Source organism: Pyxicephalus adspersus, chromosome 1, assembly GCF_032062135.1.
Source record: "Pyxicephalus adspersus chromosome 1, UCB_Pads_2.0, whole genome shotgun sequence".
In the NCBI taxonomy this organism is placed as follows: domain Eukaryota; kingdom Metazoa; phylum Chordata; class Amphibia; order Anura; family Pyxicephalidae; genus Pyxicephalus; species Pyxicephalus adspersus.
The window spans coordinates 116537792-116555861 of record NC_092858.1 but is presented as its reverse complement, the minus strand read 5'-3'; the positions used below and the strand labels follow the sequence as shown (position 1 = coordinate 116555861).

The 18070-nt window shown below is 35.9% G+C and overlaps 1 protein-coding gene across 3 annotated transcripts in view; it reads right to left on the bottom strand.

Annotated features, from left to right (window-relative positions):
- Nucleotides 1–12367: 12367 nt before the first annotated feature.
- The window catches only part of TMCC2 (transmembrane and coiled-coil domain family 2), a 51151-nt gene continuing 45448 nt past the window's right edge, over nt 12368–18070 (bottom strand). For all 3 annotated transcript variants that reach the window (XM_072424948.1, XM_072424954.1, XM_072424952.1), the window contains 2 exons: nt 17806–17941; nt 12368–15716 (listed from right to left, as the gene is read on the bottom strand). In XM_072424948.1, coding sequence (XP_072281049.1) covers nt 15405–15716; nt 17806–17941 — 448 coding nt within the window. In that variant the 3' untranslated portion in view covers nt 12368–15404. The remainder of the gene's footprint in view (nt 15717–17805; nt 17942–18070) is intronic.

The window sequence follows — 18070 nt, the reverse complement described above, 5'->3', positions numbered from 1 at the left end:
TAGATTTTCCTCCTTTAAAATTGGGTGTGTCCTATATTCCGGAGCGCCTTATACGGCGAAAAATACGGTATCTTCTGTTAGGAGTGCTGATTGTTTACCACACTTGAGTGTATGCTATAAAGTCACTAGATAGGGCTTTGCCCATTGCTTTGCTTCCAGTAAAGAATGGAGTCTTGACCATAAACAACTGGAAGAGAGAATTTTAGAAAGAAAATTTAGAAAGGAAATTTGGAGCTTTCAACAAGGTTACACCAGTGATTCTGGTATATACTAAAATTGTAAAATGAAAAACAATATATTAGGAGTACAAACATCTAGGAAATTATTTGTAATAGTGCACTTTAAGGGATTCAACAATATCTAAAACTACCTTTTTACGGTATGGACTATCCATATCACCATTCTACTAACAAGGATTATTATAATGACAAAGTAGGCTTTTGTCTTGAAGTATTGGCTTTGTTTTAAATAGGTCTGGCACAAATTCTATGTTTCCTGTATTAACAGCCAAATAAAATTTGAGGCTGACTTTGTGAATTACACCTTATGAAATCAATCCTAAATGCCTGCCATGTTTGTAACATTTGAAGACTGGGTTGTGCAGTACTGATTTATATCAGTGTGCCTGGTTATTAATTTTTTGTACTTTTGACTACTTTCATTATTATGGTCCAAAATTTTCAAAAAATTAAAAAACAAAAACTTTAGATGGTGTTTGTGTCTGACATTCTAAAAAGTAAAAATGTTGTAGGATTGCTAAAACCATTCTTCCTGGATGTTTCATTGTTACTTGTGTTGGTGTAATACCCTACACGCAATTGTATGCTATAGTTTGTGCAGAAGTCAAGATAAGTTTAGTTTTCCAAAACTATTTAAATCATTTTATTGGCTTGTACATTTGCTCCACCTTCCGTAGTTTTTGGGACATACACTTTTTTTTTTTATTCAAAAATTTAAACTGAGGAGCAGAGGGGTCCATCAAACAATTCAGACATGATTAAAGTGCACAGTCCAGACTTTAAGGTTATTTGCACACATTTCAGTTTCACCATGTAGACATTACAAGACTTTTTATACATATTCCCAGCTGGTTTCAGGACACCCTAATGTTAGAGAAAATTGGCTTTGCATGTTTGTTTTTACTACTTCACTTCAATAGAGCAGATTTAGGATACTTATGCTTGATTGTACCGTATAGAGTGTGTAGTTGCTACTGTTCAACATGAGGAGAAAAGCTGTGCTAATGAGTCAAATAACTAATATGAGACTGAAAAACAACAATTAAACCATTAGAGACATTTGTCAAACCTTAGGATTACCAAAATCAACTGTCTGGAATATCATTAGGAAATGCACTGGTGAGTTCTGTGATAATAAATAGACTTGCAGGCCAAGGAAACCCTCCACTGCTGATAACAGAAGGAGTTCTCACTATGGTAAAGAAAAATTCACAAAAGACTTTCCAACAGATCAGAGACAGTTTTCAGGAGCTAGGTGTGTCTTTGTCGGAAACTACTAACTGCAGAAGACTTTATGAACAGAATTACAGAGGTTACACTGCATGTTGCAAACCACTAGTTATCCACAAATACAGTATGACCAGATTACAGTTTGCAAAAAAAAAAATGTTTTGCTAAATTGGAAAAAGGTTTTAGAGAGACAAGGCCAAGTGTTTCAGAGTGAGGGTAAGGTCTTCCATATGCTAAAGAAGAAACCTAAAAGGGACAAGCCCCCAGAACAAGCAGAAGTTGAAGGTGGCTGCAGTAGAGGCAGAGCATCTCCAGAGAAGATACTCCATACCTGGCGATGTCTATGAATAGCAGACTTCAAACAGTCAATGTGAATGCTTTAAAATACTTACCATTACTTTGTCCCAAATATTTTGTGGTACTATGAAATGTGGGAGTTATGTAATAAAAGTTGTCATTTCTACAATCTAAAACTGAAATGGATGCATATAACTTTAAATAAGTCTTGACTGTGCACTCAAAGAAAAATTTGTCTGTGTCCCAAACATTATGGAGCGCACGGTATATCTTGCAAAGTTTCCATGTTTTATCAGCTTTCTACTTCCACCAGAGGAAACCAGTGTATAAATACTCTAATAGGGTGCATGATGGTAAAGAGTGGGTGGGGCTAGCTGAATGACCACAATGTAATAGTAAATGTTTAATAGCAATGACCTAATCCTAAAATTGAAAAAAAAAAAAAATTGTCACTCGCCAAACAAAAAATATTCTTATTTCCTTATAGGCCTTTCCTATCTGTAAGTGCTGTAGCCATAGACAGTTTAGCAATTTAACCCTAGGGAGAGTCAGGTGTCTTTCCTCTGCCACGTGGTTCCTTCCCCTGACCCCTGTGTCACTACTTGATGCAGTAGTAAAAGAGATTGGAAGGGTGATGATGTCCCTGTGCATTCTCCCCTTGGAGGTTGGAAGTTTGTGATGGTGCCTCTGAAGATGTTACATGACGAAATGTGTAAGAATTGGGCCACAGTCCAGTCTGTTTGCAACAACCTGCCACTAACAGATGCTCTGGTAGGAGCCAATAAACAAAGACGTTCTTTATCATTATGCTATTGGGCACAAAAATTGTGAGTTTACTTAATTACTTAATATTTATTTATTTTTTTTACTCTGTGTTTTACCTTGATACATTCAAGAAGACACTTTCTGTCCTGGCACCCTGGAGACCTAGCAGATGTTTAAACTTTTACTCCTTAAATTCAAAACTATTAAAAAGTCACTAAAGATGTTCACATTGACCTAAACCTGGCTTGAATGCAAATTGATAGAACTTCTGTCAAAATTTTACTACCATCTCTTTGAATTTACTGTTAGATCTGCTCTGAATGAAAACTTGCAACAGAATTTTCTGTGCTAATCAAAACTACAAAAATAGTTTGTGCTTCACACTGATTGGTCCCAAAAGTCTCTTTTAAAGAAACATTTATCATTAAAAAAGTTATAATTTAACTTTAGAAAATACAGACACTTGGTTTGCTCTAGTCCGCACTCTCTCTGCCCTAGAAGTATGTCCAATGTATATGTCCCTGCCACATCGCTAACCATCCTTGAGCCCACAGCGAGTTTTATATGCACCTAGATGTTGAAGTATTTTAAGTTAGTATTTATTTCAGCTTCTATGATGACCGTGCCTCTAATGTAACCATACCACAAGGTAAATCCCTCAGTATGACTTTTAACATTCCCTTATTCTGGATTATTTGATAGAGAGAACTGGGATTTCAGGTGCTCCTCTCTGGCTTTGTAAGGGCTGTCTTGTTTCTTGAAAGTGGCTGGCTTTCTTTTTCTGTTTGAGTTTTTGTACATACATGTGTGAGTGCATAAAACATAAGGGGTTTATTTGACAGGAGGATTGACAATCCCTTACCCCCACACAACAGTATACGCAAATGTTGAAAGGTTCTCTAGTAGGGGTATAGATACAGCCCTGCTATCTCACCTACAATTCACCTTTAATTATAATATATTATTCTAAACCTCGGTAGACTTAGAGCTAAGCACTTCTGGGGTATAATCAACACAGAAAAAATAGATGAACTACAGTTCAAGGCATTCACTTTTTTTATGCCAAAGGAACCCTTATATATTGGATCCAATCCCTGCTAAAACAAATTATTTAAAAAAATGCTCCTACAGTGGAAAAAAAATGCCCCTTAATGAAATGGTGGTCTGTATATCACACTTGTTAAGAAAAATCATGCTACTGGTAAAAAAACAAACTACAACTTTATGAGTCGAACCTGTCCAAACCTGTATCAAACATATACGGGCTACAGTAACCAGCTGCAACATGCTTTAGGATGACAAAGGTTTAAAACTACCGGTAAGTACCAGGCAGAAAAAAAGCCACAAATTAAAAAAGCTTTATATTCATTAAGAGGATGTGCTGCATGCTTTTCTAGCAGTGACATGCATGTGTCTGCTCTTTGAAGACAGGTGAGGAGTTGTATTGTATATAGAGTGAGTCAGAACCACACCTCTCTTATTTTTATCTTCCAGCCTTCTGAAAACGCATGAACACACGTGAATTCATAAGTCTTGCCTGCTGAAAATAAAAATATATTTGCAGTGTAAACTAAAGCATTGCCCCACTATAATTACATATTTTTCACACATTTTTAATACGGTCATATTTTACTTGTGCAGCTTAGAATGGCTCACATCATAACCATTCAAGGACAGAAGATGATCTCATGAACATTAGGAAAAAGGATGGAATGGAAATTCATGTGCATATTTGGACACCAGTGCTACCACAAGGTGGCTGTGGATAGTGCTTTTTTCAATTTGAGGTTGATAAAAGGTTTTGCAGTGCCACACTGTAGATATAAGACTGTAATGCTCAAGCTGGCTTTAAGGTGCAGTTCTAACGCTTCATTCTTTTAGGCAGGTGTGGTGGCCCAAGTGTCAATGATGAGGTATATTGTCAACAGTGCTTCCTGAGTGTGACATGTTTAGGCACTTAGAATGGGGCAGTACTTTGTCCGGTGATTGACAGGAGCGGCAAATGTTACAAATGCTTCTGTCGTGCCCTAGAAACTGGATTTTTCTAGCACTAAATGCAAAGGGAGGGACAGTATTATTAGTAATAGCTTGTAATTAAATGATTTACTGGTGGATAGGATATGCAAGATTAATTTTACAGTTTAAAAGCATACCTAAACTTACCAGTTAAAGTGCTTTCCATATAAAGCTGACCTTACATATGTTCCTTAGCTACTAATGAAGTTATTCAAAAAAATGTAATTGTGTCTTTTTTTCTTATTCTGCTATTATTTGTTGTGCACTTTGGTGTAAGTAAGCTACCACCACCTTTCTTTTGCATGTCACAATTTATACTCCAGCCGCTACAAATTACCCCACCATTTTCCAAAAATGGTAGTACAAGAACCATTGAGGAAATCTTTTTATGTGCATTTTGGGTTTTGATTTCCATTTGCCATCCGGCTAGAGACATATTATACAGTGTTGGGTGCAGTAGGGTAGGGCTTGCCTGCTATGTGGCCTCTGCACAATACACCAGGCATGGGCAAACTATGGCCTGTTGGGCTTTTTAATCTGGCCCACTTTTTCACATCTTACAAACAATTTCCATCCATCTACTACTAGTCTGGCCCTTCTGTCAAATTTTAATACTCATTGTGGCCCCTGAGCCAAAAAGTTTGCCCACTCCTGCACTACCCAATAGTTGTGACAAATAATTGACAAACGGTCAATAGTGAGGACTGACAATACATACTACCAACACCAGTGACTGACAAGACACCTGCCAATAACAGACTTTTTATTCACATACTTCTGATAAGGCACTGTCTGTCTCCAACTGATACCATGTAGTGGCCATATAATCCAATGTACACTAGGCTTGCAAAATGCAATTTCTAAAAATTAGCAAAATATTAAAATAAGACCCTGTAATGTGCTGCACAATATGCTGGAACTATATATTTACAGGTTATCATTATTAAGAAAAGATATAACCAATTGTTTATCAGTACGTGAGTTGTACAAATTGGTAAGGCTACGGACAGGTGTCAGTTGATTCCCGTCCGATGTCACATCAAGGCTAGTATCGAATGAGAATCTGATGTGTGTACAGCGGCCTTCCGACATTGTTTATGGATCCATCCCGGCTGATCCATATTTTTTTCATTGGAAAGGATCGTGAAAGATCCTCTACAATGGCAAAAGTTTATTGTGTGTACGTAGCCTGGGTTTATGTTGCCATTAAATCAGCGACATAATAAGCAAATGAACAAGTGTGTGCATAGACACAAGATAAGTCCATCAAGTTCAACCACTAGGGAAATAAACAAATCCCAGATTTAAAATTCTATAGACATAGTGGTCCAGAGGAAGGCAAAAAAAAAAAACCCTGGTACAATTTGCTTCAACGGGGGTAAAAAATTCCTTCCTGATTCCATAAGGCAATCGGAAGTTCCCTGGATCAAGTCACTGTTTTTTTTTTTACTTTAAAGCCTTAATACCCAGTTATATTCTGTTCTTCTAGAAAAGCATCTAGCTTTTTCCCAAAGAAATCTATAGTAGTTGCTGAAACATTCCACATTCCACATTTTCACGGACCTTACAGTGAGAAATCCCTTTGTTATCTGGAGCTTAAACTTCTTTTCCTCCAGACACAAAGAGTGCCCTCTTGTTCTTTTTAAGGATCTCAAAGTGAATAATTGGGAAGAGAGTTCTCTATATGGACTATTTATATATTTATACAGGGTGATCATATCCCCCCTTAAACGTCTTTCTCAAGGGAAAATAGATTTAGTTCAGCTAATCTCTCCTCATAGTTGAGCTCCTTCATTCCTTTTATTTGTTTAGTTGCCCTTCTCTGCATTCTCTCCAATTCCACAATGTCCTTTTTGTGAACTGGTGCCCAAAACCGGACTGCATATTCCAGATGTGATTTGACCAATGCTTTGTACAGGGGTATGTCTCCATCTCTGCAGTCTATTCCTCTTTTAATACAAGTAAGTACTTTACTTGCTTTAAATTTTGCAGCTTGGCTTTGCATGCTGTTATTAAGCCTATGATCTACCAGAACCCCCAGATCCTTTTCCATTTCTGACTCCCCCAAGTGTATTCCCCCTAGACAGTATGAAGCATGCATGTTGTTAGCTCCCAGGTGCATAATTTTACATTTATCCATATTAAATGTCATTTACCCCTTGGCTGCCCAATCAAACAGTACATCCAGGTCTGCTTGTAGATTATAGACATCTTGTATGTACCTAATTCAATTACATAGGTTGGTGACAGCTGCAAACACAGAAATGGTACTTTTAATCCCAAACTCTATATCATTTATAAAGATGTTAAACAGTAAAGGTCCCAACACTGAACCCTGGGGTACACCACTATTAACTTTATAAACTATCTAGAGTATGAATCATTAATCACTACTCGTTGGATGCGGTCCTTGAGCCAGTTCTTTATCCATTTACAGATTGACTTTTCCAAACCTAAAACTTGCATATTGACCATCTGTGGGGTACTGTGTCAAATGCTTTAGCAAAGTCCAAGTACACTATATCAACTGCTATTCCACTATCTACTGGTTTACTTACTTTCTCATAAAAAGAGCGTAAATTTGTTTGCCAACTTCGGTCCTTCTTATAGCCATGCTGACTATCACCTATAATAATATTTTCTAGCAGAAACTTCTCTATGTGTTTCTTTATCAAACTCTCTAGGACCTTTTCAACTATGGACGTTAAACTACCTGGTCTGTAGTTACCTGGTAATGACTTTACTCCCTTTTTGAAGATAGGGACCACACTGGCCTTTCGCCAATCCATCGGTACCTTGCCAGTGACTAAAGAATCTCGAAAAATTATAAATAATGGCTTTGAAATAACCAAAACATACACAGCTCTATTTAAAAAACAGAGAACCTGACATTCCCTCAAACATTCCCTGGAAGATTCCCACAAGTAATATTGGAGGGAATGTCTGACTCCCTGTTTTATAAATAGAGCTCATAAGGTCAAATTATTCCAGTTTTGCCGATCTTTTGAGTGAACAGTCCCCAATGCTAGGAAGCAGAAGCGACTCTTACATTGGTGGATCGTGACAGAACTTGACGTGCACCGGCCATAGACAAAACTGCAACATTTCCTAAGCAGAATGTGGTTGTGCTAAAAGTCAAGAAACATGAACTCCATGAGAGAACATGATTGGATCTGTCTAGAAGAAGCATGACAACCTGGGGCTGTACCTCCTGTGATTTATATAGTGTTTAAATGTTCCAGAGCATTCTTGGTTTAAATGTTGCTTATACTTGCACCTGCAGAAATGTAAGGTGTTCATTGAATGTCCTTTATAACATTTGACACACCAACGTCACACTAGCTAGAAATTTTTTACATGTATTTGTTAAGCACTCCCATATGTCTATTTTTGCCAATTTCACTTTCCAATGAAATCAATGGAAACACATTAAAAGTCATGTCATATGGTAAAATATGCATCAATGTGCACATTATAATGCACAATAGGAAGAAGATGCGGCCTGAGAAGGAGATCCATAGAGCAGGATGACAGGGGACACCGATGGGACAAGGTAAGTGTGTATTTTTTAAGTTTTTAGCTACCCCGAGTGTGGCTCGGGGTTACCGCTTTTTGCATTTTTTTTTACCCTGAGCCACACCCGGGAATACCGCCAGGGGGGTTAAGCAGTGAGCAATTTATACCTCTCAGATCAGTTTACCAGATTCCAATGATCTTTTTGGCTATCTGTATGGGTGGCTGCATTGGGGTGCAGGTCAGTGTAATGTTATAATGAGTTATAATGAGGACATATATATATGGACATAAATATAAATTCTTTGGTAAAACAGTAAAATTGTAGTCTTACAGGTATTTAAACTTTGTATTTACTGGTGTTCCTGAAGTTTAACTTTATGCCTATACTCGACTTGGTTTTCATTGATTTTATTTTACATTGCATAGATTTTTTTCCCCAAAATACAATAGATATAAGTATATAATAGTTTTCACTAAAGTTGAAAAATGGTATTGACACATTCCTTCTTCTTGTAAAAACACATTGTCTAATTACCCCCTATAAAGACTTAATAACCTTTGTAGAGAACTGCATATCCTTAAAGCAGAACTAAAAAAAAAAGAAAAGAAAAGAAAAAAAAAATCTTGGTTTAGGTTTGCTTTAAGGCTCATGTCTACACTTCATGCAGGGTCCTCATTTATAGCCACCCCATTGTGCTGTAGAGAATAGAGACTAAAAGTATAAACACTCATATTCTTAATACATGATGCAAGGAATCATGGGATATGTAGTTTTCTTATAAGAAGGCAGCGGCAGCAGACATTGCAGACACTCTGCAGCCTTCTGGTGTTTAAACCATTAGGAGCCTCCCTCTACATAGATTGACTGCGTAAATGATCACTTTTTCAAATAATAAATTTAAAATGTATATATTACTAATATATGAGGACTGTAACTTTAGAATAAAAGTTAGGTGAAAGTTTTTTTTTTTTTATCTGATCTGATTTCAGTATATGGGGTGTGTGAGGCAGGGTTCCAACTCCCTTCAGTACTGCTTTGTACTCAAACAACTATGACATGGGGCGAGCCTTCTTACTTACCTTAAAATGACGTGAATGCAGACTCCAAGAATGTAGACTAGTCAGCAACAAAATGCAAGACTCAACTCATGTCACACGTGTACAGAATAAGGAATGGTATGATTTATTCAGTACAGAAATAAAGAACAGATTAAGCCCTGTTTTCATACACCCAAATCTGTGTTAGACATAACCCCCACAATAATTTAATGTTTAAAGGTTTTCTATATGGTGTTTATTAGTAAAATCTCCTCATCCTTAACACGCTCCAGACATTTATATTCTATGAGCCTTCTTAACACCACTTTGGGTATAATATGGTAACATTAAAGCTAAAAAACTAAACATTAAAGCTAAAAAGTCTAAAACTAAACTCTTTAGCATCATGTGCTAAGCTGAGCTTGCACAGTTCAACATTTTTTTAAAAAGAAAATAGCAATCAGGCAGGTAACATCACTTGTGCCCTCTGCAATTTTGAACCTGCTCTATCACAAATTTTTTTTTTTTTTTTTTGTAGAACTGTGGTTCCAAGTTTACCAAAACTTTTTTATTTTAGGGACAATTCATAATCATTATTTTGTATTATACTGTATATGTAAACTAACTAGGTACATCTGGTCAACTGCTTGTTAACAAAAATCTAGGCCAATCACAGGGCAAAAACTTAATGCCTGTGGGCATTGTCAAGAGAACTTGCTAAAATTCAAACTGAAAATCCGAATTAATTTGGAGATTCTGATCTCCAAAGAAAAGGCTTGTCAAACTCAAAAAGGGGTAGAGAGTTAAATAAAGTACTGTAGTTCTTTAATGAGCCACCTTATGTCTATTAAGACCCTAACATAGTTCTGACATTATTACAGAAAAAGATTCTAGAACAACGATAAATAACATTCCCATAATAATTGCAACTTACAAAATTTAACCCTACAAAACAAAATTATGCAAGATGATGTTGTTTTAGTTACCTGGGAAACAGCTTCAGTCTCAGTCAATTATAATCCGTGATTCTCAAACAGGGTTCCTCCAGAGGTTGCTAGGAGTTCCTTAAGTAATGAGCTATTTGGACCTGTCAGGTCACTTACCACTGACACCGATGATCTTTTGCCTATCTGTAAGGGAGGCATTTTTCCCAGTGGAGAGCAATGGAAGAGGCATTCTTTCTACTGATGACCACACCAAAATATTGAGCTGTGAATACAGTAAATCTAGCAGGGGTCCCCCAAGATTTGAAAAGAAATTTCAAGGGTTCTCTAGTGTTAAAAAATGCCTAGAATAGGCTGAATTATTTTTTTTGTGGGAGAAAAACACCAGTTTAAAAAGGTTAGTACAAATGATATTCTGTATGTCTGTAGTCAGGGCTAGGTAAAAATAATAAGTGAGGGGTTAAATCCTACGTCTTCACATCAGTATCTCAGCTTGGGATATTAACCCCTCTATTAATCCTGTAACCGTGGTTACTAAAATAAATTTGGTAAATCCTAAATTTTACAGTTCACATGAGAACAAGAGGTGAGGGTATACCTTCAAATTTACACGTGTTGTGGTGGCAGCTGTCTGAAAGGAATTCCCCTCACTTTGGGGTGAGTTCTTCTTACCTTTTGCATCTCCAAAACAGGAAGTTAATGAGAAATTCCCCAGTAGGATACAGACACGAAACATTAATCTTATGGGGGGGATTTAACCCTTAAACTCAAAGTTTGACAGACTTCACTGTAATGAGTTACAGTATGTAAGGAATCTGATGTAACACATTATAAACAAATACCATCACACGTTTTTGCCCCATTGTCTTATATTTACATTGTTGACACTTTAATAAAGTCTAAATAATGTTAATATGTTGCTAAAATGTCAGATGGTTAATTCTTATTAACCATTTATTTAATTTCAGACCTCCTGATAATGTAATTTGTGGCAATAACTAAAAAAACAACACACAAAATGAACGAAAAGTAATATTTACTTATACCCAATACCGGTGATGGTTTCTAGTAACAGCAGTCTCAGCTTCATCTCAGTGAAGCCCCATGTGATGCAGGCTTAAGATTTATTGATGGTCATCTGTGAGCCTCAATTATTACAAATTTGTTTTTTGTTTTTTTAAGTTCTCAAAGCAAAAACGAAGTTTATCCTTAAAATATACTTTTTTAAATGTTAAATTTTTAAAACTTTAAAATGTAAGTATCAAACGTTTTTTGTTCATTTTGAATGATAAGGATAAAAAGTTAAAAATCACTGCCAGTTTTGTTTTTTGCCATTTGTGTCTCATTAGACAAATTTCCCTTTATTACCTATCCTGTAGACTTAACATATTGTGAGATTTTATCTTTTTAGTGTGAGAGAAACTTCCTCTTAGACAGTTGTCATGGGAAAAAATTGTAAAACAGTTAAAGTATTTCTATTACACAGTATTTATATACTGTATTTATATGTATTTATACGCGGTACAAAGTCCACAGTCATGTCACTAACTGTGCGTCAAAGGTGCTCACAATCTAATGTCCCTACCATAGTCATATGTCTTTAATACACTGTAAGGTCAATTTTTTAGGGGAGAATCCAATTAACCTAACCGCATGTTTTTTTGGAATGTGGAAGTACCCGAAGGAAACCCACAATCTCCATGAAGATAGTGCCCTGACCGAAATTCAAACGTGGAACCTAGCACTGCAAAGGCCAGAGTGCTAACCTCTTGAACCAGAGTTGTCTATCCCATTGCTTTTTAAGTATAAACCCAAAATTTTGAATTTACTCCCATATTGGACACAACAATAAATACCTGACAATGTCTCCATTCAATGTAAATAAAAAAAAAGTATTTAATTGGTGTGGCCCACAGGTAGAAAATACCAGTACTTGGTACCTGTTGTGGTCAAAGGGGGTGGCACCCTACCAACCACTACATAGAAACAGATGGTAAATCCTAATACCCCAAAAATAAGGGGGATTGATTTGAATCTTTATGAAAGAAGCCTTTACACAAGGCTTATATAATCATGAGAATTGTATATGAAAAGTTTGTTTGTCAGAATGGTCATACACTGGTTCTAATCCATGTTGGTGTACAATCCTACAGAATAGAATGCTACAATCCTTAGAATACAATTACACCAATTCTCTTAAAAGTAGGGGAGTGCAACATTTTTTTCTTAATTGTGTATATATATATGTCACACCTAATTCAAGAAAATGGCTTCCATAAATGTAAATTTCTCACATGATATTCACCAAGGGTGTTGATAAAATGGTTGTTTAAAAGACTTTATTCAAAACATAAATTTAAAATTACATCAATCCAAAAAAGAAAAAATGAAAGTTTGCTTCTAAAAAAAGGTAAATATGCAGTAAAAAAGAATAAAATAATAAAAAGAGAAAAGAGCATCCAAACCTATTAAAAAACTGACTCAAAATGGATAAGATACAAACCACCTTCAGCAGCAATAATTAAAATAAATAGTTTTTGTATAGCTTTATCAGTTTCTCGCATCTTATTTACAAGCAGAGCTGCATACCAAGCTTTAGCTGATGGTCTCATATTTGACAATAGAATACTTTGGTACCCATTCAAATTCATGGTGGACCTAATAACTACAAGGTGCCCAGGTCCTGTGTCTGAAACTCAAGCCCATTCATTACACCTCCACCTCTGTACTTGACAGTTGGAATGAGGTGTTTGTGATGATGTGTTTGGTCAAACATCTCCACTTCAGTCTTGCCTTTGGATGCAACCTAATGTCCTTTTTTCACACACTGCTTCTGTATATTGATATAGTTTATGTTAAATAACTACACAATGTATTATGTGCTGTTGTTCATCTTACCTGACCTGATTAAGGAACAGATGATTTTTTTTTATGTCCTAAAACACAAAATCATAATAGAAGTGCTGTACTTTCTTTTTCTTGTGGCTGTATAGTACAGTTTACAAGGACAAATATCCACAGTTCCCTTTACTTCAGTTCACTTTATATAAATCTAAACATGTTTAGTCCTACTGTAATGCACAAAGCCTGTTGTTTTTCTTGGCACAAACCAGTTAGTAGACATGCTACCAGCATTTAGTAGAAGGTGCATTTTAGCATTTTAGGGACATCACTAGGTAGTTGTTACAAACAGGAGTGCCATGCATTGAAATTCAATCTTTTTGAAGGGCTGAGTAAGTAGTTTGGGCATTCCTTAGACTCTGCAAATTAGAAACTTGGCCAACAATTAGTAAAACAAACAACCCACTATGGAAACCAGAATGTCATGCATAGAGTACGGAAGGGTTAAAACCCGTGACAGATTATTTTTGTTGTCTACATAACATGGAGACTGCACAAAACAAAGATTTTATTTTTTCTACTAAGAGCAACAGTACACAGGGAATCATTTTCAGTATAACAATTTTTTAGCCACCTGTGCCTTGGTTACTCAGAAATAATATTTTAGCAGTGTTTCATGATGACAATAGAATTGCTACCAACAATCGCTCGTAGTTCACCTATACAGATTTATCTATAAATAAGTCATTGATGCTGAAAGATTAAATAGCTGGAAGTGATCTTTACAAAATAAAGTCACTGTGTGAGATCAACCTTAGCCTGTCTGATCTGAAATTATTATGGGTCATTATATCAAGGTATCTTTCAACCTGAATAAACAAACCTATTTTCAGTAATTATTTTATATATGGTGTTACAATTTCTAGAAAATATCTCCTAATATTTGATCAGAAAACTCTCATCCAGGCACATCATACCAAATAACATATCTCCATTTTTATTGATATTTTCAAATGTGTAAATTTTATTTTTTTATTTATTTATTTATTGTAGAAGCAAAAGATTATAATGCACAGACCTTGCCTTGGACACTTTCTGTTACATAAAACAAGTGAGAGACAAGGTAGGCGCTGGTAAACTGCCCTCCCAACATTAAGGAAAAACAATGATAAAAAGCCTTTCCCTTAATAAAGTCAGACTTGTGATATGTACACATAAGATTAAAAGGAAGACCTCCCATCCTCTAACTATGTATACATACTTCTTCAAATGTAAAAAAATAATCTAAAACACAGTGAAATACATTTGTTTCATACAGGTGGTGCTGAATTGCTTTGTGAGTATTTGGCTCTCACAAACATTACACCACAATGATGCATGTGAATAGGCCACAGATGCAAATTAATCTGGAATCCTATTTAAATTACAAAATAAATAAATAATAAATAAATAAATGAATAAATATGCACTACCCATGTTTTCAACAGAAAAGCCTGTGTCAAGATAAACAGATAAAATAAATACAATGCAATTTTAAAATGCATTTTGAATACTGTTTGTTATAATGCCAGGCCAATCTGCTGGATATAAAAAAGAACCACTGATGTACTTCCAGTATGATAGTGCAGTAAAGCACTTTATAAACTGAAAGTCTGTTATAGTTATTGCATTTTCATTTAAGTAAATAAAAAAAAAATCGAACCAAATTTGCTTTACCTATACATACATTTTTACATTTTTGGATGTGTGTAATGCTGGCTAAACAGCATTCATACAGTGGCCACTTTCTTGCAAAGTCATTAAAGAAGGCAGGTTAGGAAAAAATTATACTTGATGGTGGTAAGACACATCATTAACCAGAGATGCTGTGTCCACTGTTTTGCTTTCACTACTGTACCTATAAGTCCATAAATAGTCCTTAGCTTTAGGAGTCAATACATTTCCATACAGACATGTCCTCATACAGATTTAAAATAAAAGGTGAGCTTCGTCAGACGTATTGAAGAAACTCACAATCTACATAATTGCACATCCTATTATTATCTGTCATAAACTCAAAATTTAAATAATTCGGCTTTGATTGCTTTGCTGATTACGACTTCATTCAATCAAAGCTTTGCAAATTTTACTATCAAATAATGCAGAGACTTACCAAGTATGCTACATTCCACAGTCATCTCATACAAGCATTTGATCTGTTTTACATATTTTGTAAACAAAATGTTATTTTATATACTTTCATTGTTATTCAAAGATGTATAACAGAGCAACCTGAATGAATAGACTTCACATTCCATGTGGCTATGCTTTTTTGTGCAGGTTGTGCCAAATAGCTGCCCATATAAGAAAAGAAGCTTTACATAGGTATGTTAACATGTGAATATACAGGTTCATTCAGGTATACAAGTATAGAAATAATTGGCCAGCATATTCCAAAAAGGTGATTTTTCCTTTTCTTTTTTTTCCTTTCAGAAGTAGTGAAAGGGAACATTGATACAGGTTACCAAAGCATGAGAGATCAGCTAGGCAGGAGAACATGTTCTAGACAGTAAGTAATGGAGTCCCAGTGCCTCCAGAGTGTAAGCAGGGAGAGGAGGAAGAGAAGAGATGACAAAAGGCGTAAACGTGTTTTCACCAATGGTGTGATAAAACTTGCAGCTGTGGATACAAACACTAGCAGGACAGCCATGAGGGCTAGAAGTACATTGATGAACTTGCCTAGTAGAGCACGAGCATTGGCATTTTCAACCCCTTCTAACTGCACAACCTGTTGTTGTTGTTGCTGCAACTCCAATTTAGTTATGCGTGTGAGACAAGACTCCACAGCTTCCTAAAAAAAGAGTGATAAAAATAAAAGGATAACTTTAAAAAATGGCAACAGAAAAAAAAAATTATACAATGAATGGTGTAATTAGTTTGCTCATTTAAAATGTATCAGTTTTGAGGAGAAGCTATTGACAGAGATTCCTGAATGCCCACTGGCTTCCTACATGTCTCAGATCAGTATATTCTTCCACTCCAATCCTATAATGTCAGCAGAAATAAGCCTTTTTTCGAGTGCAGCACCGGCCCCTAAATCTGAATGAATGGGATCGCAAAGCCTCTCAGGATACCTATGTCACACATCCCGGGAGGCTCTTGGGTGCTTCTTCTGTGCAAGCCCGAGCATTTTTTTTATACCTAAAAAAAATTTGTGAAATAAAATCATGCACAATTTACACCTTCCATAGCAAGGTATGCATGCAAGGACTCCACCTGACATGTTTTGTTACTCTGAAGTCTTCAGAGGTTGGTTTTTCTTTTCACTATTTAAGCATTTCATTGTGAAATGTTGAATAAAAGCATACAAAGATACTTTGTACACTGCATTGCTCTCTAGAAAACAATTATCTGGTGAAAATGCTGGACTTAAATTCCTCTTGACAACAATGGAAGACATTTTCCTTGTTAATATACACCCCCGATGTTCCTACCCAGTGGTTTTTATTTTAGATGTAGGTGGGACAGAAAGCTATGTACTTTTTTCACAGGTTCAATTCTTGTTACCCAACCCATCACCAATCCTCAATTTAATGTGCGATCCTTTATACACAGGAGTATGTTCTGGTGTTAAATCAGCTGAAATCATTATAACTATTATGTTGAAATCCAGCATTTTTACACTTTGAAATCTCTTTTCCTTCGTTAGATATCAGCTTAAAAATGTTTGCAGCACACTATATAAATAAAATGGTGTGCCTTGGGTGGGTTCTGAAAGAAGCTGATACAATCTGATAACACATCAAATACATTTCAAAACCCAAAAGCATAATAAATAACATTTTACCATTGTAATATAGAATTTGTTTTAAAAAAACAAGCCAAAATAAAAGAAATTGGATTGTTGAATTTAGGATAGCATATAGATTGTTGCACAGTCACTTATACTAATACAATATATAATATCTAATTAAATAATACCTTTCAGCAGAGCTAAGACCCAGCAGCCCACCAGACAACAGAGAATACAGAAAGCCAGCTAATTCTTACACAGAAGCCAGAAGACTTCAGACTGTGTCTCGTAACAAGTGCCACGAGTTTATAAATGTTTGAGTCTATGGGCTTGGTTTAAGAAAACTCTCCAAAGCTGAAGTGGATACACTTTTATCAGTGAAGCTGAGTGATCCAGCAAACCTGGAATGGATTTCTTCAAAGTAATTTGCTAGCAAATGTTTTGAACCCGGGACCAGATCCATTCCAGGTTTACTGGATGGCCCAAGTTCATTGATGAAAGCATATCCTCTCCAGCCTTAGAGAGCTTTAATAAATCAGGCCCAATAAACCTATATTTATCAGTGGGAGTGGGAGCACAGTGATCAGGGTGATCGGTTGCCTTCCTCAGTTGGCCAAAACACCCTAAGCCAAAACCCAGCCCTGGATCTAGTAAGTCTGATAATAGGTCTCCTGCTCTGGCTATGAATTTTGGAACCCTTCGATTGTGATGGGACACCATCTGATCCAAGTGAACCACTAAAAGGCTGTTTATTTTGTGTTCTGGCTATTGGGAGATGTGTAGACAACCATAGGATGTAAGCTATAGATCGATAATTTGGACTTCTTCAGCTTTAAAATATTGATCCAGCAGAGTCCTCAGGACACTAAACTAAGCTGAGCTTGTTCAGTACATGCTATGTTATGGTCACCAAAAAGGGCCTTCTGTACATTTTGCTTTTCCTCCTTGCCAACGCACAAGTAGCAGCAGCTATACCCCTACTTTAAAAGACTGTGTCTTCTGGAAAGACACAAACACTGGAAAGAAAAAAAGAAAAGCATCTTGAAAAGTAGTATTATAAAAAAAAATGTATAAAGAAGTAAAATAGGTACAAAACATTATCAAAGTATTATGACATCTCTTTGATTCCTTAGACTTTTTTTCTTACCTGAATATCTCTGGCACGTTCATACGACTGATAAGCAACTTTTTCCTCCATGCTGGCTAGTTCTTGTTTAAGCAAAGTCATCTCATTCTGATGTAGTTCTGTTAGATCATTAAGCTGCTCTTCCAAACGTTCATACCTGCAAATAATGTTCGATAAATAGAAACTTTATACAGACTTTACCACATCTAAAAATATAATACAATTTTCATTATTTCAGCTTTAAATCTGCCAAAAACCTGTAATTAAATTGTTGAGTATGTGTAAT